The sequence below is a fragment of the Grus americana genome, chromosome Z, assembly GCF_028858705.1.
Source record: "Grus americana isolate bGruAme1 chromosome Z, bGruAme1.mat, whole genome shotgun sequence".
NCBI lineage: Eukaryota > Metazoa > Chordata > Aves > Gruiformes > Gruidae > Grus > Grus americana.
In genome coordinates, this window is record NC_072891.1 from 56,202,352 (window position 1) to 56,224,150 (window position 21,799).

General features: G+C 45.6%; 1 protein-coding gene across 2 annotated transcripts in view; it reads left to right on the forward strand.

Moving 5' to 3' along the window:
• Window positions 1–3,189: 3,189 nt before the first annotated feature.
• Window positions 3,190–21,799, forward strand: part of RAD23B (RAD23 homolog B, nucleotide excision repair protein) — a 46,144-nt gene continuing 27,534 nt past the window's right edge. The window contains exon 1 of one of the 2 annotated variants that reach the window (XM_054809271.1): window positions 3,190–3,639. In XM_054809271.1, coding sequence (XP_054665246.1) covers window positions 3,574–3,639 — 66 coding nt within the window. In that variant the 5' untranslated portion in view covers window positions 3,190–3,573. The remainder of the gene's footprint in view (window positions 3,640–21,799) is intronic. The other variant, XM_054809270.1, reaches the window with a different exon arrangement.

A 21,799-nucleotide genomic window follows, 5' to 3' on the forward strand; every position in this document is an offset into this window, starting at 1 on the left:
GAGGCAGCAATTTGTGGGAGCCAACTCTGAAGGGCAAAGGAGCTGAAATGGGCAAGCAGGCCTTTAAAGATAATCTTCTGCAAACAGAAGAAAACTCCACACTGATGCTCGTGAAACAAACACAGTGGAGGTATCAAGAGGTATCATGATTTCATACATTTATTGCATGATTTGAGCACCCAAGCTGGGCTAATATTGACAGCCTCCCGGCCTCGTTGGGGGCTTGTGGCTGCCACAGCTGCTGGCCCAGCCCTGGTTTCGCCAGCTCCTGGGGCAACCTCCTACTGTTGCCGGCGGGGTGGCCTCTTGCTGGGCGGTGAAGTGGCCTCAGGGCTCCCGGCCCTCCTCTTTGGGGCTCGCTGGGGGCCCCCAGGGGAGCATTCCCTGCCCGGGCTGGGAGCGGAGGGCCCGGGCACAGCCTCCTCCTGCACAGCCGCCTCCTCCTGCACAGCCAGCTCCTCCTGCGGCTCTTCTCGCTCCCCATGGGTGGGAATGGGGGCAGCGGGGGGGCTGCCGGGACCCCCACGAAGGGCAGCCGATGAGGCGCTGGGCAGCTCTTCTGCCTCAGACGTGTCAGGGCTGCTGCAGGGAGCTGGGCTGGGGGCAGGAGACCCCCCGCGGGAGGCAGCGGGGCTGGGGGCAGCTGCGGGGCTGCCCTCCCGCTCCTCCTCGGCAGCGGGGGCGTCCTCCAGGCCCATCCGACGTCGGGCCTCCCTGCCGCACCGGGCCACGATGACCTCAATCAGCCGGCGCACAAAGTCATTTGCGTATGGGCCCAGGGTGCCCCGCAGCAGCTGGACCAGGCTTTCCTCGTCCAGGCCAAAGAGCTGCAGGTAGGAGATAACAAGCCTCTGTGCTGCTGCTGTTTCCCAGCCGCCACCATCGAAGAACAGCCACAGCTCCTGTCGCAGCCAGAGCAGAACGGGCCGGAGCAGCGCGCGGTCCTGTCGGAGGAGGAACGCCCAGACGTGGGGTTGGAGGCCACCCACAGGAGCCCTGGGCACCAGCCCCGCAGCTGATGCTGCAGGGCGATGGAGATCGTGGGCGCCTTGGTGTCCAGGAGCTCCTCCAGTCAGGTGGCCCTCGGCTGATGGTGCTGCCGGTGGAAGGATGAGGTGCTCCTCAAAATCATCATCGCCCCGCACCGAGTGCAAGATGGAGGTCACCCTCCCCTTGCAGAGGGGGCACTCGGGCTTGCTTTCAGCCCACCGCAGGATGCACACAAAGCAGAATCTGTGGAGGCACGGCATCACGTAGCTGGCCTCCTCCCAGCTGTCCAGGCATATGGGACAGCGGCTGTCCAGCTCAGCGTCCATGCTGCCTACTCACTGCCGTGGGCTGGGGGGAGCTGGGGATGTCGAGCCGCTCCTCCTGACCGGCGCTGCAGCAGGGAAGAAGGGAAGAGAGGCCACGGTCATGGGCTGGCCCGGGGAGGGCTGGAAGAGATGCCCAGGTCCCTCAAGAAGGAAACCCTCCCAGCTCCCCAGGGTGAGGTTTCCCTCCCAGCTCACCTCTGCTGCTGCGAGCGCAGGTCCGGGGTGCCCCGGCTGCCTGAGCCTGGCAGGGCCGGGGAAAGTCCTCTATCACAGGCTCTGGGGTCGGGCACCGAGAGCTGCAAGAAACAACTCCCCGAGCACGACACCAGCACCAACCACCGCCTGGCACGACACTCCAAACCTTGCCAACTCGCTCGGCTGGAGTGCAGGCACGAGCCGGCTGTGTGAGGCTCGGCGCCCGGCTATAAGCAGCGAGGAACACCTGGTCACAATGCATCGCTCAGGGATGTCATAATTCATTGCTAGGTGACACCACCGTCCAGCGCTTGGGGACGTCACAGCAGGCCGTTCTTGCCCACGGCGCTCAGCCCAGCAGCGCTGCAGCCCCAGCACACGCGTTTGGGGTTACCCCAACACCAGCGCCCGCTCCATCCCCCATCTCTTGTCTTGTGCTCGGCATCGGTGTTTCATAGCAGTCACCGAGGCCTGGGCCATATCTTCCCAGGGCCCCATCAGGTCACTCTGGTCAGGGCAGATGTCGCCAGGCACATGCAGCAAGAGGGTTCCCTCGGTAGCACCTGGAGCCTCCCTGGGAGGCTGCAGGACAAAGTCCCACAGGCTCTCCCCACACCCCAGCACTGCTGGCCAGCCCTCTGGGCTCCCCGGCTTCCTCCCACGGGGGGGTCACAGGAAGCACTTGGCTTGCTCTCAGGGATTTTCTCCTATTCCCTCTCCTACGCAGGGCGGGGAGGCGGGAAGGGGTGATCCCCTCTGTGCAGCGCCCATCAGGGCTCGTCCAGGCACCATGTGCTGTTTGGGGTCCCATACAGGAGACACACTGACAAACCAGAGGGGCTCAGGGGAGGCCACGTGAACTGTGGGACTGAAGTACTTGCCCTGAGAGGAGAGTCTGTGGGGCTGGGGCTGGTTCAGTATGGGGCAGAGAAGGGTTTGGGTGCCTCACAGTACACACCTGTGACCTCGTCGTTCAGCATGCTGAACTGGAGATTTGCTGTGGTTGGCAGGTAAGCTTCTTTCCTGTCAGTTGAGGTCTCTGTGCATCAGCCAATGCTGCTAACGAACTGTGCCCATGTTGAACAGGCATTCCATCTTAAAGTATGGCTGTGCAGAGAGACTGGGAAGGAAAGATTATTATCCACTGCACATACATGGGCGAAGAGAGCTACGTGTGTCCCTTGGTGTGCTGAGGCAAGGAGGTGGCTCACTCAGCGGCACAGCCACCTCACAGTATACGTGCCAGCGAGGAGACACAGAAGAACCCCAGCTCCCAGCTAGTGGAGACCCACCAGATGGAAAGGCAGATGAACACACGCCTCAACAACCCAACACCACCCTCAGCTATCCTGCAGGAAAAGGCTGCAGGTTTCAGAATCTATTGCACTCTATAAACAAGTATGTATGAATAAACTTGTAACAGTAACTTAAAAGCGGTGTATACATGTGCACATAGCTCTATTTCCCACTCAGATAACCCCCTCCCCCAGAGTCGCTCAGCTCCACGCAACTCGGCCGCCCGCCGCGCCTGCGTAGTGAGTCCTGCACGCGCCGCGCGGCTCCCCACGCCTGCGCATTACGGGCACCTCAGTTGGCGCCGCGGGCGCGAGGTGGCCGTGACGGCGACGAGCGGTGGCGGGTATACCAGTGGGCGTCACCCAGTCGGGGCAATCGCGCATGCGGACCCACGCCTCTCCCCCTCCAGGGTCTCGGCGGGCGGGAGAAGAACCGCGAGCCCGCGCAGGCGCACGCCGCTTGCCCTGACCCCTCCCGCCGAGCAGCGGCTCGCACCCGCCGTACCGTTCCGCCCCCCCGCCGCCTTTGCTCTTCCCTGCCCCCGCCTCTGCCTGGGCCGGGGGGGCGAGTCCTGCCTCTACTGCGCGGCCTTCGCCGTGCGTTGAGTGTGACTGGCGCCCCGGGGCCGCACGGCACAGGGCGAGCCGTTGCTCCGCCTCCTCCTCTGTCTACCGTCTCTTCCCCGCTTGTCCCGCAGAACTGCGAGGGACGCGGGGGCAGGAGCGCGACCCTGACGGGCGGCCTGCCTGGAGCCGCTGCCGCCGCCATGCAGATCACACTGAAAACGCTGCAGCAGCAGACCTTCCGTATCGACATCGACCCTGAGGAGACGGTGCGGGCCCGCGCGGGGGCGGGAGGCCGTGGAAGCGCCGCGCTCCGTCCCCTCCGGGGCTCAGGCCTCTCTCCCTCTTCCCGGGCGAGAGAGCGCGTCGCGGGCCCCGGCCGGAGTTGTGGGGGCCTTCCCCTTACCCCTGGGGCGGGGGACAAGATGCGGAAAGGGGGAGAACGGACCCCTCTGCTGGGGGAGGGGCGGGCAGCGTGTGCCGGGGGAGGGTTCGCCGGAGCCTCTGTGAGGGCCTGCGCCCGGGGCTGTGTAGGAGCGATGGGGTCACCCCCCCGGGAAGAGTTTAAGAGTGCGGGGGGGAAGGAACGGGGCCGGCCGGGGTGGTGGGGGTTGTGAGCTCCACCGTAGGGGAGAGGAGCGGGGCGCTTCAGCGTGAGGGGGGTGGACGTCATGCGGGCCCTTTTCTGGGATGCGTGTGGTCGTGGGGTGACCCCTTTTCCTCGGGGTGCAGACAGGTCTGCTGCTGGGTAAGAATGACCTTTCATAGCTGGAGGAAGGGGGCTGTTGTTGCCAATCCGCCCGTGGATGGGCTTTCCTCGTCGTTTTGGGGAAGAATGCCCAGAAGGTGGGAGAATAGCTCCCGTTGTACTCTGGAGGAGAGGAGCAAGAGGACTATAGGAAGCTAAACTTTTTCCTTTCAGGAATATACATGCCCACACTCGTGGATTAGTGGGTCATGGGACAAAGTAGTAGTCTCTGCTGTTTTAAATAGGGAATACTGGGAGCAGGTCATGACCTCTTGTGTGGGGTTAGCGCAGCAGAAGGAAAACGTGGTGCTTGCTCTCCACAGATTCCCACCTAGAAAGGAAATGTCCGGAGAATTGTAGGGCACTTCTCTGCAGGAGTGTGTACTGGATAGGAGCTCGTGAGCATTTGCTCTTAGATGCATCCTGGTACGTTTATACTGTGTTTGATGAAGGTGGACGATTGCAGGAATGCTTTATTGTTTTTCCTACAGCAGGAGCTGTAGTGATTAATCTGCGCTTACGAGGTGAGGGAGTGCATGTGAGATTCTGCTAACTGCTGTAGGGTGAATGTTGGTGTCTCCTGCAGAGCAGGCGTCCGGGTGTGTGGTGAAGCATATAAATAATAGAGTTAGTCTCCCTTATTGGCAGGTTGCAGTGACTGTGTATCTCTGTACTTACAAGACTGGGGTGGGGGAGAGGACACATTTTGGTTGAAGGTAAGTGTTTTCTATTGGCACATGGGAGTCTGCTGAAAAATCCTTAGAGAAATACTGTGTTCTGAGATGAGAAGGGCCTTAAGTGAGTTTGCAGGGTTGGAAGTTGCCTTGTCACTTGCCTGAGCACAGATGGTTGCCTCTGATAGCCAAGTCCAGACATCCCTGTGGCCTTCTTTTGAAAGATTTGGAGAGTTTAGCATCTGAAGGTGTGTCTGCGGCAGCTCTTCATGTGACATCCAGGCAGTGAAACTCTGGAAACTATGGAACATTGCATCTGCTTTTATAAAGTCTGTTGATTTACCATCTTCCACTTCCATCTTAAGAAAAATAAAGGATGACGTTTAAAGTTAGAGTAAGGGTTCATTTGGTTGGACAGTGTGGCAGAGAGAGATGACAAATGTTGTCTAGCTGAAGCATGTGTTGGAAACCTTCGATGGTTTAAAGCATTAGTCTTTACTTGTAACTGAGAAAAGCTCTCTTGTCATCTCTTCTCCTGTTCTCTATATTCAGTAAGGTCCCGGGAAATAAAATCAAGGAGAGGACTGAAGGAATATTGCCAGCTTATGAGACAGCAAAATGCATTAGCTAAAAGTTGGATTATGGGAAATTAGACTGCACACATTGTTTATAAATGTAGTTGCTACAAATGAAAAATGTATTTAAATTTCCTTAGTCTACTTCTTAGAAAATTAGAAAGAAATTTTTACTGAAAGTGTTCTAAGGTGTAGAACTTAATAAAGAGAACACTTCTGAGCCTTCAGTTAGAAACTAAATCTGTTAAAATTGGAAAATGCTTCGAAATGTAATCTATTAAGTGTTTCACAAGTATATGTTTGAAAATTCTCAGTCTCATCTTGAAAGCTACTTATTTTAGCTAAGTGCGCTGGTTTCTTAGATTAATTTTCTAACATCTTGAAACACTTGTGGGTTTTTTGTGGAGTTCAGGAAAAATTACTTTTAGTCTTTGAACTGTATGTGTGTGTTTCTCTGCTAGAGGTAGGCTTGTTTACTTGGAGCTGTGCCTTATGCTGTGACAAGGCCAAAAATCATCTAGTTGTGACAGGCCCAGGAAACTTGTTGCTCTAAAATTGGATTCTGATTCTCTAAAACTGGATTCTGGTTCTAGCAATTTCTCGCCTTATTCTCAATACAAAATTAATCTGAAGAGACTTGATATTACAGTACAAGGTAGTATTCTAAAAGAAGTTATGCTTGTAACTGAAAGCTGTCATTAATAGTAAGGAGTATTTAAACATGAGAATTTGAAGCAACACACTTCATAATAACTTATTAGGCTCGTTACAGCTTTTACACAAGCAACTGATTTTAAAGTTGAAAGCATGCTTTTAATAATTTCACTTTAGTTCTGGTTTAGTTGTTTTTTAAAGTATGCCCACAGAGCATTTTGACTGAATAAAAATTAGACTTGAAGCATGGAGTAGTCTTGTTTGTAGATGTGCTAGATGAAGACTGTCAAATATTCTGACTGACTACAAAAGTTGAAAAGATTTAGCTTCAGGCCCTGTTATTTGAGAAGGCTTATTATCAACTTCAGAAATTTTTGCAGGCATGGCTGTTTTTTTTTAAGTTTTGGGGGGAAAAATCCCTCTGGAGTGCATGGGAATCAATGTTGCACTCATTGTGCTCTGTAGAGGGGTGGATTTACCCGTTGTAATCATTCTAGTGTTCTGAGCAGGGCAGCTCAGTACTTGAGCATTCAGACTTAACCGGGATAAATGAAAGAATGCGTTTAGCTACATAAGCAGCTGCTTGTGTTTGTTGACTGTGAGAGGGTAAATACATCAAGCCTTGTGTTAGGAGCAAATAATAAGCCCTGTCTGAAACTGATGCAGACCTGTGTGGCCACATCTCTTGTCTGAGTGACTGTGATTACGTTGTAGGCTTCTAAATCTAGTGCTTCTGTTGTAATTATCACTTTGAAAACATTAAATAGGCTTTTAAAAAAACCTCAACAAACACTTTCAACTGTCAAAGAAAGTTAAGAATAAGTCTGCCCTGTTTCCTTTTCAGCTTCCCTGTGCCTGTAACCTAAAAACTCGATTGTCAAAATGCAGAGAATTGCAAGGAATATTCAGGATGTCAGTAGTCTTTTGGCAGCAGTCCCTGTGTCACATAATATGGCTTTCACATGTCATGGTTCTGTCACAATGTTTGAACAAGCAGGGAGTGCCTGCTGGTTTAACACCATGTCAACAGGACACTTAGTTGTGGAAGTTTGAACTTCTCCATGTTCTGATGCGTACTTAATATGTTTATGCTTTATTGTTAAACATGTGTAAGTGGATTTTTGGATGATAATGTTATGCCCCTTTGCTGCTGGAAGCTCCTGGTTTTTAAGTTTAGACATTTAGGCTAGATACTAACCAAAGCTATATTAAATGTGTGGGGAGTGCACTCCAGCAAAAGCAGGATCCAAAGGGTATGTAATAAGGAAAAAGTGAAGTTTGGTATATATTTCGTTTTTCTAGATAAAACAGGTATAATGCATGGAGAAAGAGGTACTACTCTCATTTTTCAAAGGACAATGTTATCACAAAGAATTATTTTCTGATTTGTAGGGCGTATAAAAAACATTTTGACTTTGTGGAGAACAAGGTGGTACACGTAAGGGAGGTACTCTTTGATATGTACATGGAGGGTGTGTATGATAAAATGACAAGCTGCTTTAATTCTCTGCAGAGAGTGCAGTGATAAATTTCTGAATTAGTTCAGACTGTCATCTGAATGGATGGAGTGATTTGTGAACCCACAAAATTTTCTTATTTACATCTATATCTATTCAGTGTATTGAGAGCTATACTAAAGCTTGTAATAAAAAAGGAGATGAGTATTGAAAGTCTATGTAATTTTGAAGCATACTTTGCATCAATTCTTGTTCTGTCTGGGACTAGGAAAGGTGCATGGAAACCAGTAATGGGTTGTTGTAAAAGGTATTGATCATATTTCTTAGAGCTCTCCTGGTAAACTGTGGGCTACTGTTGGAAAAACACCTCCTGATCTAGCAGCATTAGTGAAGAATAAGGGTTAACGCAATTAATGCTGAATTTGTAGTTTATTTTGTCAGAAGAGTTAACTTTGGAAACAGTTCTGCAAAAGCCAGAGAATATTGCTGGGTGAAATGGTAAAAACTGACTTTGAGGCTTGTAACGTATGAACTTACTCTGATGACCACCTTCTTACATGTATTTCAGCGTAGGTTAATGCTACGGAAGTTGCTGATAAAAGGATTGTTTTTATATTTCCCTGAGGAAAAGTGTTCTCATGACCCTGTTCAAAATCCGAAATATCCTTCCAGGTTAAAGATGTGTTTTTGTCTCAAGTCCTGAGATTTTTCGTTAATTCTTGGATTTTACAGCAGGTATCTTTCTCCGCTTCTAGAGGATTGTTACGTTGCTCTTGCATCTCCTAGGATTTCATTGATGAGTCTGTATACTTGCACAGTCAGAGGAGGTGTGAATTTGAAGGGCTTATACTTGCTGCTTGAGGTTTGATAGATGACTCTGCAGAAATGGTAGCTTCAGAGACTACCAGAATAAGAGGGGTTTTTTTTCATTTTTATACTTCCTTTGCAGACTAGCATTTTCAAGTTATGTTCTCTGATAATTTGTGTTCATTTTATTAGCTGGGTTTTTTCACTAGTGCTTTTCTTCAGTAGCTAGTCTTTTTCTCCTGTTTCCTGGCTAGAGTTAGAGTTTTCAAGCAAGGAAAAGTTATAATTCTTGGCTGAAGAAGGTTAGGCTTTCACGTATTAGGAATATTTTCCTTAAATTCTAGTGACTGTTATAATTTCCAAAGAACTTAAAGGAGGATGACATGTATTCTTTAAAATTTAATAAAGGAAAGGTTAAGATAGCATAAATTATGAATACAACTAATTTTATTCATATTAGAGTATGTTTTTACATTTTAGGCATTTTTCACATGCATTGGCTCTGTGACCATAATTTTACAACTGTTTTATTTGGAATGTTCTTATCCAGTTTAGCTGTCAGCAGGAGAAAGTTACCTTTGTACTTTTAATATTGTGTGTTGTTTTTTTCTCAACAATTCAAACTTTCTTGGACCACCATTCCCAAGGTGGCCAGTAAAGTGAGAAGTTAAATATACTCGTTGTACGCACTTGCGGATAGCTCTGTACATAATTGTGTCTAATATATTTAAAGTCTATTTTACAGGTATGATTGGTAAGCAAAGGTATCTGTCCTTGATGTGGATAACAACAGGCTGGGAGGTGTTCCCTTTGGAACTTATGGGGAGTGGGGAGTACATTTTAATTAAAGAATAATATGAGCAGGTAACCATGCTACTGTCTACAGTCTCATTGCTGCCCTTGTGTGTACAAGAGCATGTTTACTGGCAAACCTTTTGAAGGTAATGATAGGAAAAGAGAAAAGGGCCTCAAGTTGCACCAGGGGAGATTTAGGTTGGATATGAGGAAAAATGTCTTCACTGAAAGGGTTGTCAAGCACAGGAACAGGCTGCCCAGGGAAGTGGTTGAATCACCATCCCTGGAGGAATTTAAAACCACGCGTAGATGTGGTGCTTAGGGACATGGCTTGGTGATGGACTTGATGGTGCTAGGTTAATGGTTGAGCTCGATGATCTTAAAGGTCTTTTCCAACCAAAATGATTCTGTGATTCTAATTTCATTGTATTTCTGAAACATAGGAAGGTACTTTTCTGAAGGGAAATTTATAGGGCTATGTAAACTTAGAGAACTGAAGGATATGGCTGGCAATGCTTTCTCCCACCAGGGTTTGTATCTTTGGTCACTGTTCCAGGCAGGATACTTGGATGGAGTATACTCACTGAAACAAACGACTTTTTATTTTACAGGATCTGGTGAATATAAAGATGCATTGGTCTCTGCCCTCATGCAGGAGTGTCTACTCCTGAGACTGGGCAACCACCCTATGGTACATCTGTTTGCCATTTATCTTTGTTGTCTCTGTAAGTGGTAAATCTGTTTGGTACAATTACTGTCTTTCATTATCTTCTTGCAAGAGTAGCACAACAGGTCCACAATCTCAAATGATAAGTGTATTTGTAAGAGGCAATCACGTTATTTTCAGTATGCAGTATTGGGAAAGGGTTTTTTTTTTACAGTACCTTTCTATAATTAAAATGTCTTGTCAATTTTGTTCAGACTCAAACTACTATATTGCTTTTAGACTCGTTGTAAATCAGTTTGTGGAGAATATCCTTGTAAAAATTGTCTGCTTAAAGGTACTGGAGATTTGTTTATGCTAATCAACATGTGAGAGTCACCACTCAGGCAATGTAAGCTTTCTCCTTAAAACAATGCCCTTGTGGGTTCATAGAGAGCACTAAGAGCTGTCAATAGACACACCTTTCTGCTTTTTTTGAAAGGTGCAGATAGCTGAGCTTCCCCCCCCCCCCCCATTGTTTAAAGCTCTTTTTAGTGTTGAAATTTATGTGGTCATGTGTTAGTACAAAGCTGCATGTATGCAGCTCTCTTAGTCACTATTTAGCATCAGAAAACTGGCCTTAGTGTCTCCTCTTCTAAACAGGGCTTAGATCAATTTTGAAATGCAGGGTAGATGTGTGTAGAGGCCATCTCTGAGATCAGAAATTAATTTTGTTGATCTCTGGGCAATGTATAACAGCAACAGCTAGACTGATAAGCTTCACCTAGGTGTAGATGAGCTCAGTTTTGGAGAGGAAATTAGAAAGGCAGAGATAATTGCTCAGGAAGTAAATGTCAGAGCTAAATTTGGATTTGTACCTTGCCAATTGCAGACTATTTGTCTTCCAGACAGCACTGCTGCTTTGTATACAAACTTCAGCACAGTAAATGCAAGTAGTAAATGCAGAAGTTTATGAATGCTTTATACTGTCTATGAGGCTGTTTAAAAATAGTGGAATAATTTTAAATGCCTCATTTAGTTGGGTACATTTTTTTTTCCAGTCACTCACTAACCTTGTAAACCTTTCTGTTTTCACAAGAGTCTTCCTCTTCTATGGTTTTTCTCAATTACTGTATCTGTTATGCCTTTGGGACCCGAAGTAGGGCAGTAATCTGTTCATGCAGCCATTGAGGTGATCTCCTGACTAAATATGATTTGTCTTGTTCAGGAAGACAGTATGAGAGATACTTGTAAATGTAGGTTTGTGCCACCAAAATCTGCTTTTATTATTTGTAGAGGGAAGTAGCTAGAACCAAATGTTATCAGCAAAGCTACTACAAAGCATTTATTTATGAGCTAAGTAGTTTCTTATTCTATGGACATTTCAATAGTAGGCATAATATATTCTATGAATCTGTTGCTGATCATGGAGTTTAATTAAAGGTATAAAACCTGTTGCGCTGGTCAGTTTGTTGCTACATTAGCTGGTTTATTGTCTGATACAACTGCATTGTCCTCACCTGACTTTAAGCCATGTCTATATGGCAGTATAATGTGTGGTGGGAGGGAAAACTTGGGATTATTAAGTCTAAATTCTGAATGGAGGTGTTCAGACTAGCATGTCCTCCCTCAGGGAGGAGGAAGAGGAGAGCAAAGCTCTTTGAACTGAAAGCTTTCGTCTTTGTCTAAATGATGGCTTTTCCCAGTGTCTGGGAGAAACCTGTTAGTCTATTACAGAAAAGATGGAGATAGGTAGAGAATTATAAGACAGATTTAAAACCCCCTCTGCTAGGGGTTTCTTCTCAAAAAAAGAAACAGTTAACTGTGTAGGTAGGTTAGTAGTGAAGGTCTTTCAGAGTTAGTCTTGGGATCCATCTCTTCATAGTCCTTTTATTAATCTGTTAAGAATTTGATGATTTTGAGTAAAAATCAATAGAAACATGATGAATACAGAGTTTAATGTTAGTACTTGGCTGCCTGATTGGGGTTCAGTCTTTTGGAAATGGTTGTCAAATGAGCAGCATAGGTTAATGAGTTGGATTTAGTAAAAGATGAAGCCCTGAAGCTCATAGATGCTGGAACTTCCAGTAAGAGTGATGATGCCTTTTTTTTGTTTGTGTGCTGGCCACTCAAGGGGCATGAATTTCCACCAGAGCAGGTGGAGGAAAGAGGTGCTAGGAGGGTGTGGAAGACTGAGACTCCCACATGAAAGGAAACTAAAGGGCCCTGGCTAGCTTAGCTCACAAGCTGGGAGAAAGATTTGGTAATGTTGTATGAATATTTTACAGTGGTAAGCACCACAGGAGGTGGGAATGCCATTAATGCTTGCATTACAGCATCAGCATAAGAAGAAATGAGTATTAATAGTCTATGAATTAATTTGGGCTGGAAATTAGGAAAAGGCTTCCAACATCAGAATAAACTTTGTAGCAGCCTTGTGGTAGAAGTAGCAGTGAATTACTTTGTGTCTTTAGGTGAAGGTGAATCAGATACCTTATGAAGATTGTGGTTTGGAGGGTGGGTATGTGGCTTGATGTCGGAAGGGATCCTTTTCAATTTTATATTTGGTTTCTCTATAGATCTCAAGAAATTCGGAAATTTATCTTGCCTGTGTTGTATAGCCTGTGTAATTATAAATTAAAATTGATGGAAGTGTATTTTTCTCTTTTATTAGGAATTACGAAATGTGACTTTGAATTAACTGTTCTTTTCCTCTTCTATATTAGCGTGGTGTGTAAGGTAGGAGAAATGGAAATTAGTGTGCGAGAGGGAACGGAGGGAGTTTGCTCAATGTACTGAGCTATGGGAACTATTTGCCTAGATGGAACGCAGCATGCCCTGCTTGCTTAGCTGGCTAAAATAACTGTAGGGAACAATTGGGCAACTTAGCACTAGCAGTTTCATGTAACTGTTTTTAGGATGTCCGGCTGGGATGCAGAATTAGGGACTGATGTTTCTTTGGAAGACCTGTTTTTTCAGTTAGGAGTCCATCAGCTGTGACTCTTAAACAGATTGCATGGCATTTATTCTTGAGGACATTGTGTTCAGTCTCTGAATAGCAGGGAGGGTCTAGCATCTAAATTCATAGGAGGAAGAAGAAAATCATCTTGTAAGTTGACCACTGTAGTGCGTCGGTATGCTGTTTCTAAATTTTTAGGGTAAGTGTTTGCAGAAGAATTGATGCTCATTCTTAAAGGTGTTGCATTAAGTATTGGTTGCCTTTATTCTGCTGCGAAATTTATTAGGGCAGAAGGAAAATGGGATTCTCTGAGTACTGAAATATATTTTGAACTCTGATCAGGTGGAACTAAGCTAAGTAGCCTGAAGATTTGGGTTATAGATCTGTATTTTTGAGAAAAATATGTCATAATGTTATGGAGACAGAGATTGACTGTGTATCTTAAAGCTGCTTTCAAAGTTTGACATATCAGTGTGCTGGGTGTGCTTTCCCGAAATTAATTTTCACTTAATAACCCTGAACTGATCACCATCAGATGCTGAAGTATAGATTCTCAGTGACCTAATTTGCTAGAGGCAAAATTTAGGATGTTGTTCTTTTCAGCAGCTCGCTGTACCATTAGCTGGAAGGTGCAGCTGCCTGTCTGAAGAGCAGTGAGAGGGCTTCTCTTTTTTTTTTTTTTCTTTTCTCCTGGAAAAAGCAACATTTACAGTTTAAATCTAAATGAAGGTGGCTCAGACTACTGTGTCTGATGAAACACAGGTTGTTCAGGGAGCACTTTTATGTATTCTTTTCTGTTGGCAGAGTTAAGGGCACGTGTATTTTCTTGTTAGTGGGTGCTGTCTTCAGTCACTCCAGTTAGAACTACAAGAGGAAATTTTATGGCACCAGCATGTTACTGTTAAATTAGATGTATCTGCTGTTATATATTCCTTTTTATTCTGAGAATTAGTATTGTACATCGTCTGCAAATGAGGATGTTTCTGGCCTCTTAGGCAAGGCAGTGACAAAAGCCAAAAGAATAGGCAGGCACTGTTTATTTAACCTGAGTGTTTCTTGAACTTCTGCCTCTAACAGGAGAATGCTGACATCTGCAGCTGGCTGTATTCTCTTGCAGATTCAAACTAGAGTAGTTCAGAGTAGGCTTAAGTAGAAGTCCTTTTTGTTTGCTCCTTTGAAAAGATATGATCACTTAAGTGAATTCATTTGAGATATGGCAGATTCCCTTATGCAAATTACTATTCTGTATAAAACAGTTAAACAATGTTCTGAAATGTATTTTCTGGAAGATACTTGAATATTTTGTATATTTTCGGTTTTATAGGAACAACTTGAACTACATTACAGAATTTGTAATAATTTGGAACTCATGATGAGTTAAGCTACTGTCAATTACCTTAACACATTAGATATCTTTGGCAAAAATTCACAGTATTTGCTTTTGCAAATGGCAGTGTGTCTATGGATATAGTTAGCAAAATACTGTGAATTAACTGAGCTATGTTAAGCTTAAATTTATTTTAGATTTTCGTTAACTGTGAGCTGGAGAAATGTGTCTGAGAACTGAAGTAATTTGTACTTGAATTTAGTATACGATCTGTTCTTAAACTGATTGGCATATATGGCAAGTACAGAGAATAAAGACGACCAGTACTGAAAACTGTAATGGTCTTCTCTCTTCAGCGTTTCCATTTTTTTTTTAATTCCTTTAAGAAGCTAGTCATGGCCACTGTATTGACAAGCTTTAGCCAAAGACTGCCTCTGTTCTTTGAGGCGTAAATGTATAGTTTGTTGCTATGTTCAGTACCACTGTGTTTTGTGACACCTGGCTGTGGAGGACCTCTAGGGATGCCTGGGACCAAGCTTACACAGTTAGAGTCACCACGCTCCAAGCAAAGGCAGCTGACACCACCAGCTCAGCATGCTGCTCCTTCTGAGTGCTTGTAGCCCTGCTTCTGTCAGAAAGCAAAGGGGAAGCAGAGATGACTGCTTTCACCTAACTTTGTAACGTTATTTGCATTAATAAGAGCTACTTCACCGAGGCAATAAATACCAAACTCCTTCATGTGGATCCAATTATTGCATAGTAATTTATGTGTTTAGTCTGCCCTGACCTAAACTACAACATTAATAAAAACTATGTCAGGAGTGGGATCCAAAGGGGTTTTCTGGACTGTGGAAAGAGGATTCTACAGCTGAAGTGCAGTCTCTTGAAAATCACGAAGCAGTCTGTGGCTTCTGACTTATTTTTTTATGGGTACAATCTTGTGGAACCTGAAGGTTCATGTTTGGAGTAGGAGTCTAGCAGGCAGTGCATGCAGTACTCTTACTGGAGCTTGTGTGTTAATAGTGTATATAGGAGAACAGTAACTTACAGGTAAGTTAACCTTAACTCCTACTTTATATAGGCCAGCAGAAACTGCATGTAGTAGAAGCTGAACTCGGTCTCACTAAAGGAAACTGTGAACCTCATGATGGGGACAAACCTTTGCATCGTGGTCACTGACTTTTGAGGAACAGATGTTGTGAGGATCCACGAGAACACTGAATATTTAGCATTGCCGTTGTAGAAATGCGTAATGATACCCCTTTGATACCTCAACTGCCTCACGTCTTAGAAGGAGCGTTAGCTGCAGAACTACAGGCATCACTTTGATTAGTGCTGGCTGCAACTCAAATGGAATGCTGATTACAATACTGGAACAACAGAGATTCGCTTTCTCCCATAAATGGTCATATCAAAGAACTGGAAAGTCAAAGGGTGGTTGCATGAATTCATTTACCCTTCACAACTATGTCTAACTTGTGTGAAAACCCAATGGGGATTGGAGATTAACTATATATTATTGAGGTTTGAATATGAGGTAACACCACCCTCCAGTGCAGCAGTACCAGATGTGCTAGAACTACAGTATAAACTTGAACTGGCCCGGCCCACAGCAGAGCAGTAGGTCTTGGCACATAGGGGGTTTTCCTGAGGCCAGGAGATGCCAGGGGAGCAGTGTGACCTGCCTTGAGCTGGCAGCTCTCACAGGGGACACTTGGTGTGTCTCCTGTGAGGTGGCCAGAGCCACGGTGGCCACCTCATGCCTACAGAAGGCAGCCCAGGCAGTGCAAGCCACCAGGAGCACTGTGGGCAAATGGAGCGTGGCATGTCAGGCAGGGCCTGATGATGCAGTTGGCACAGCAGTTTGCGCAGGAGGGCACACAGGGAGGGCATTGTCACCCTACCAGCTTAAGAAGCAAGTTCAGTTGGTGGTCATCACCCTCTTGGAAGGAGCTTAGCTATGGTATCCACCTGGCAGAAAGCTGTCCTCTGCGCTTGCCAGAATGGATGTGGCAACCCAGACAGAGCTTCCTGAAAAACATGCAGCCACCCAGATCTCAGACTGTGGGGAGTACCAGAGCCTGTCACTGGGAACAGATAGCAGTATTGAGAACAGCTGTGTGAGGTGTGACCAGGTGGATGATCTACTCAGCCTGGTGGCAGAGCTACAAGAGAAAGAAAGATTGAGTCCTGAAGAGTCCTGGAGTGCATTGAGGATAACTTCTTAAGCCAGGTAATAGACAACCCTACCAGAGGAGATGCCATACTGGACCTGATGGTCACCAATGCAAGTGAGCTAATTGGTGACGTCAAGATTGGAGGCAGCCTGGGCTGCAGTGGGCATGCACTGGTGGAGTTCACAGTCCTGAGGGGTATGGCAACCTCTCTTCCCACACCTCTTTGAGTGGATGGACCGCAAGGTGGGGGACTGGGGGAGCAAAGTTCTTCCCACTGTAAGAGAAGATCAGGTTCATGACCACCTGAGGAACCTGTATATACATAAGTCCCTGGGACCTGATGAGATGCATCACAGAGTCCTGGGGGAATTGGCTGACATAGTTGCCAAGCCACTCTGCATGAGATTTGAAAAGTCATGGCAGTCAGGTGAAGTCCCCAGTGATTGGAAAAAGGGAAATACTGCAGCTGTTTTTTAAAAAGGGTGGAAAAAGAGGACCCTGGGGACTACTGACCTGTCAGCCTCACCTCAGTGCCTGGGAGGATCATGGAACAGATCCTCCTAAAAGGTTTGCACACGGAGAATGGAGGTGATTTGAAACAGCCAGCATGCCTTCACCAAGGGCAAGTCTTGCCTGACCAACGAAGTGTCCTTCTGTGATGGAGTGACTACATCAGTGGACAAGGGAAGAGCTGCAGATTTCATCTGTCTGGACTTCTGTAAGGCCTTTGACAGAGTCCCCCACAACATCCTTCTCTCTAAACTGGAGAGATACGAATTGGATGGGTGGACTGTTCAGTGGATAAGGAAGTGGCTGGGTAGTCACATCCAGAGGCTGGTGGCTAATAACTCAATGTCCAGAAGATCAATGATGAGTGGTGTCCCTCAGGAGTCCCTTCTGGGACCAGTACTGTTTAATATCTTCATGAATGACATAGTGGGATTGAGGGCACCCTCAGCAAATTTGCAGATGACACCAAGCTCTATGGTACGGTGGACACACCTGAGGGATGGGATGCCGTCCAGAGGGACCTGGACAAGCTTGAGAAGGTGACCCATGTGAACCTTGTAAGGTTCAACAAGGCCAAGTGCAAGGTCTTGCACCTGGGTCAGGGCAACCCTTGATGGTAACACAGCCTGGGGCATGAAGGGAATGAGAGCAACCCTACAGAGAACAACTTGGTGCTGGTGGATGAAAAGCTCAACATGACCTGGCAATGTGTGCTGCAACAAAAGATGCGTGCCCAGCAGGTTGAGAAAGGTGATTCTCACCCTCTACTCCGCTCTTGTGAGACCCCACTTGGAGTACTGTGTCCAGCTCTGGGACCCCCAGCCCCGGAAAGACACGAACTTGTTGGAGCAGGTCCAGAGGAGGGCCACGAAGATGATCAGAGGGATGAAGCACCTCTCCCATGAGGACGGGCTGAGACAGTTGTGCTTGTTCAGCCTGGAGAAGAGAAGGCTCTGGGGAGATCTTAGAGCAGCCTTTCAGTACCTAAAGGGGGCCTACAAGAAATCTGGAGAGGCACTGTTTACAAGGGCATGTAGTGATAGGACAAAGGGTAATGGCTTTAAACTGAAAGAGGGTAGATTCAGAGTAGATATAAGGAAGAAATGTTTTACAATGAGGGTGGTGAAACACTGTAACAGGTTGCCCAGGGAGGTTGTAGATGTCCCATTCCTGGAAACATTCAAGGTCTGGTTGGACAGGGCTCTGAGCAACCTGATCTAGTTGAAGGTGTCCCTGCTTATTGCAAGGGGGCTTGGACTAGATGACCTTTAAAGGTCCCTTTGAACCGAAACCATTCTGTAAGTCTATGAATACTGCTGCTTGTTCAGCCGTTGTCATAACTACCACATTTTTTTCTCAGTTCCCTTGGCCCTGTAGTGTAAACTGCAGTTTGCTTATCTCTGGAGAGGAGTGGCACCTGCCAAAGGGATGAAAGCCCAGCCCTATCATTTGTCACAGACTTACACAGAAGGTTTTGGAAGAGAGCAGTGCCCCAGGTCACTTGCAGTACATCAGTCACATAGCAGTATGGGGAAGCACTGCGCATGAGGTGGACAGCAAAGGCAAATGGATCATTGGAATTTTACTGTCAATATTTTACTACAATAAATATGTTCTCTCTTTTGTGTGGATCCAATTATTGTGTAGTAATTAACACGTGCACTTAGTGTCCTGACCTAAATACCACATTTAGCTGTTGGGACATTTGAGAGAGTAGATTTTGGTTTTGTTCCTTATAGGAAAAAGACCGTAATCTGGAATAAAACATGAGGAAGCAAAGTAGACATTTGAAACCAGTAACTTGATTGAGTGCAGTGGACATGAAACAAGCCTTAATTTTCTCCCTCAAAATAGATTATACCTGTCGATCCTATTACAATATTTGTTATGAATGTGGTGACTGTGAGAGAAAGAAGAAACTTTGAAACATCATCTTTGAGTGATTAGTACAAGTGCATAAATATATGACTAGGTAAGCAATGTGTTAAAAAGTAAGCGTTTGAAAACATAACAGGCTTTTAACATGATTCAGGGGGTTAATTTGCCCTAGTGGGTGCAGGACACTTAACTGGAGTTGCCTGAAGTATCCAATACTTTAAAGTTCAGGAAACACTTCTTGATGGCTTATCTGTGGCCTAAGGAGCCTGTTCAGTTGTAAGGTGAGCGACTTCAAGCCTTAAATAATATTGGGGGGGGGGGGGGGAATTCATATATTAGATGTTTAGTTTTTCAAGGAGATACTCTAGAAGAGTAAATGTAAGTAAATGTAAGTCCAGGGATAGAGCAGGCTTTTGTAAATTAAGTACATGAGAATAATGATGCTATTAGCAGATCATTATTAAAATGAGTAATGGTTTTACCCTGCCTGAAGACTTGTGTGGGGCAGTGAGCTGCTGTTAGTTTTGCTGTGGAAAAGCAACTGGCTGGCTGGAGACTGATTCTAAAGCTTTTGGCAGGTGCTGGGATGGCATGTATAATAAGAATACCATGAGCATCCTTCCTCCATCTGCTGAGGAAAAAAACAGTTGACTTCCTATTTTGGTGTAGTCCCACAAGGAAGTCATATTTTGTGTTCTGTATCCTTGTAGGGCTAGTGATTTAATCACCTACATGAGGTGTAAGATTAGAGAAGAGGTTTGATTCTGCAGGCTTCCTTTGCTGGGTCATCAAGCTTGGTAAAACAAACTCCTTTTTATGTATACTGCTGAAAAGGTGCAGCTCTATTGTGAGTGTTAAAGTATGTTTTTCCCTTTTGGAGCAAACATCCAAACTGAAAGATTTAGCCCCGTGTGATGGTTTACCCTTGGCTGGACACCAAGTGTCCACCAAGCCACTCTATCGCTCCCCTCCTCAGCAAGGCAGGGAGGGGAGAAAATAAGATGGAAAAACAACCCCAAACTCATGGGTCAAGATAAAGGCAGTTTAATGTAGCTAAAGCAAAAAAACCGCACGTGGAAGCAAAGCAAAAGATTGTTCTCTACTTCCCATCAGCAGGTGATGTCTGGCCACTTCCTGGGAAGTAGGGCTTCAGTATGTGTACTCCTTACTCCGGAAGACAAACATTGTTAAAAAAAAAAAAAAAAAAAAAGAATGCCCCTGCCCTGTTCCTCCGGCTGTCTCTCAGTTTCTGAGAGCGTATGTCTGCTGAGCAGACATCATATGGTATGGAATATCCCTTTGGTCTGTTTGGGTCAGCTGTCCTGGCTGTGTCCCCTCCCAGGATCTTGCCCACCCCCAGCCTGCTGCTGGGGGGGGAAGAAATGTTGGAGAGACAGCCTTGATGTGTGCTGGCACTGCTCAGTAGTAGCCAAAACATAGGTGTGTTATCAACACCTTGCCAGCTACCAGTACACAGCACAGCACCATGAGGGCTGCTGTGGGGATAATTAACTCCATCTCAGCCAGACCCAATACACCCGGTAAAGAGGTTGATAAAGAAACATGGAAATAAAATCCGAGAGGAAGAGGGAGAAGCAAGGGGACCAATGAAGGAAAAGGGGAAAGGTAATGCAAAGGTCTAAAGACATCATTAAAAGAAGAATAAAGTGAAGCCAGGAAGCATGAATGACATGTGAAGTGGATGACAGATTTTAGTTATGCTGAGAATTACTAAAGCTTAACTTCTCAGTAAATATTTACCATTTAGCACCTGAAATACTGTTTCAGTGTATTTAATACTCCGGCAACCATAATAGTGTGCTACAGCTTTAAAAATTAACCAGAAATGGTAATAATACAGCTAACTATGGCACAAGTAGTTGCCAGTCTGGTTAAGCTGTCTAAGGTAAACACATTTTCATGTGCTTAGCTGGTTAAATAGCTAAGTATATGCATCTCAATTGCAACGTTTCATGAAAAAAGCTTGTGAATATTCAGGAAAAAAAATTCAGGAGGTGGAGTTAGTTTGTAGTAATAAGTTCGTAACATTGATTGTTTTACATATATTGGGAGCGTCTCAGGAAGCAAGAAGAATGAGTGTTTGTGTACAGGCAGTTTGTCTTAAAACATGATTTCAAATGTATCAGTAAAGAAATGCTTCTACAGGAACATCCTTTATGTCTTTAGGATAGCGTTACGCAGTCTTCCTGAAGAATATGGGCATTCTGATACCTGACAACTAACACAGTGTCATTTGAGCTATGTATACTGTGCTCTGAAAGCGTGGACTAAATGTCTGTGGTCTGCATAAGCAAGTAAATAAGGCAAAATGCTATTGTGTGGGGGCTTAAAATTGCTGTGCAAACTCCAGAAATTAGGGAGGAGGGGGAAAGAGTTGAAAACTACTTACATAAAAGGAACAACTGGACAGTTTGCACATGTCCTTGTATATCAAGACTGGAAGTCATTCCAGTGAGTTAAATTGAATATCATGGTGACCTTACCAAAAAAACCAGGCATTCTCTGAAGAGTCATTATGATGAAGAAAGCCATCAGCTATGTATAGCATGTATACCCCCTGCATTCAGAGAAGGAAGAGGGACAGGAAATGGGTCAGTAGATCAAAGCATTTTTTGCCCAAATTTCTCAATTTTTCACTGTTTCATACTCAAAGACTTCTCATAGAGGAATTACCTAATTTGATTATGCACAAGAGATTATTTGGGAAGAAAACACATTCTCTGCAGGTGGTTACAGTGATGTCTTTGGAAGGCTGACGAACTTGTCATAAATCAAGATGTGGCTGAAAACTACTTTTTAGTATTTAGCACTTAGAACAAAGTGTACTTAATTTTGTATTTTTTATTCATAGAATCATAGAGTGGTTTGGGTTGGAAGGGACCTTAAAAATCATCTAGTTCCACCCCCCTGCTGTGGGCAGGGACACCCTCCACTAGACCACGTTGCACAAAGCCTCATCCAACCTGGTCTTAAACACTTCCAGGGATGGGGCATCCACAGCCTCTCTGGGCAACCTGTTCCAGTGCCTCACCACCCTCACAGTAAAGAATTTCTTCCTAACATCTCATCTAAATTGACCCTCCTTCAGCTTAAACACATTACCCCTTGTCCTGTCACTACACTCCCTGATAAACAGTCCCTCACCAGCTTTCCTGTAGGCCCCTTCAGGTACTGGTAAGCCACAATTAAATTGCTTACGCTCAG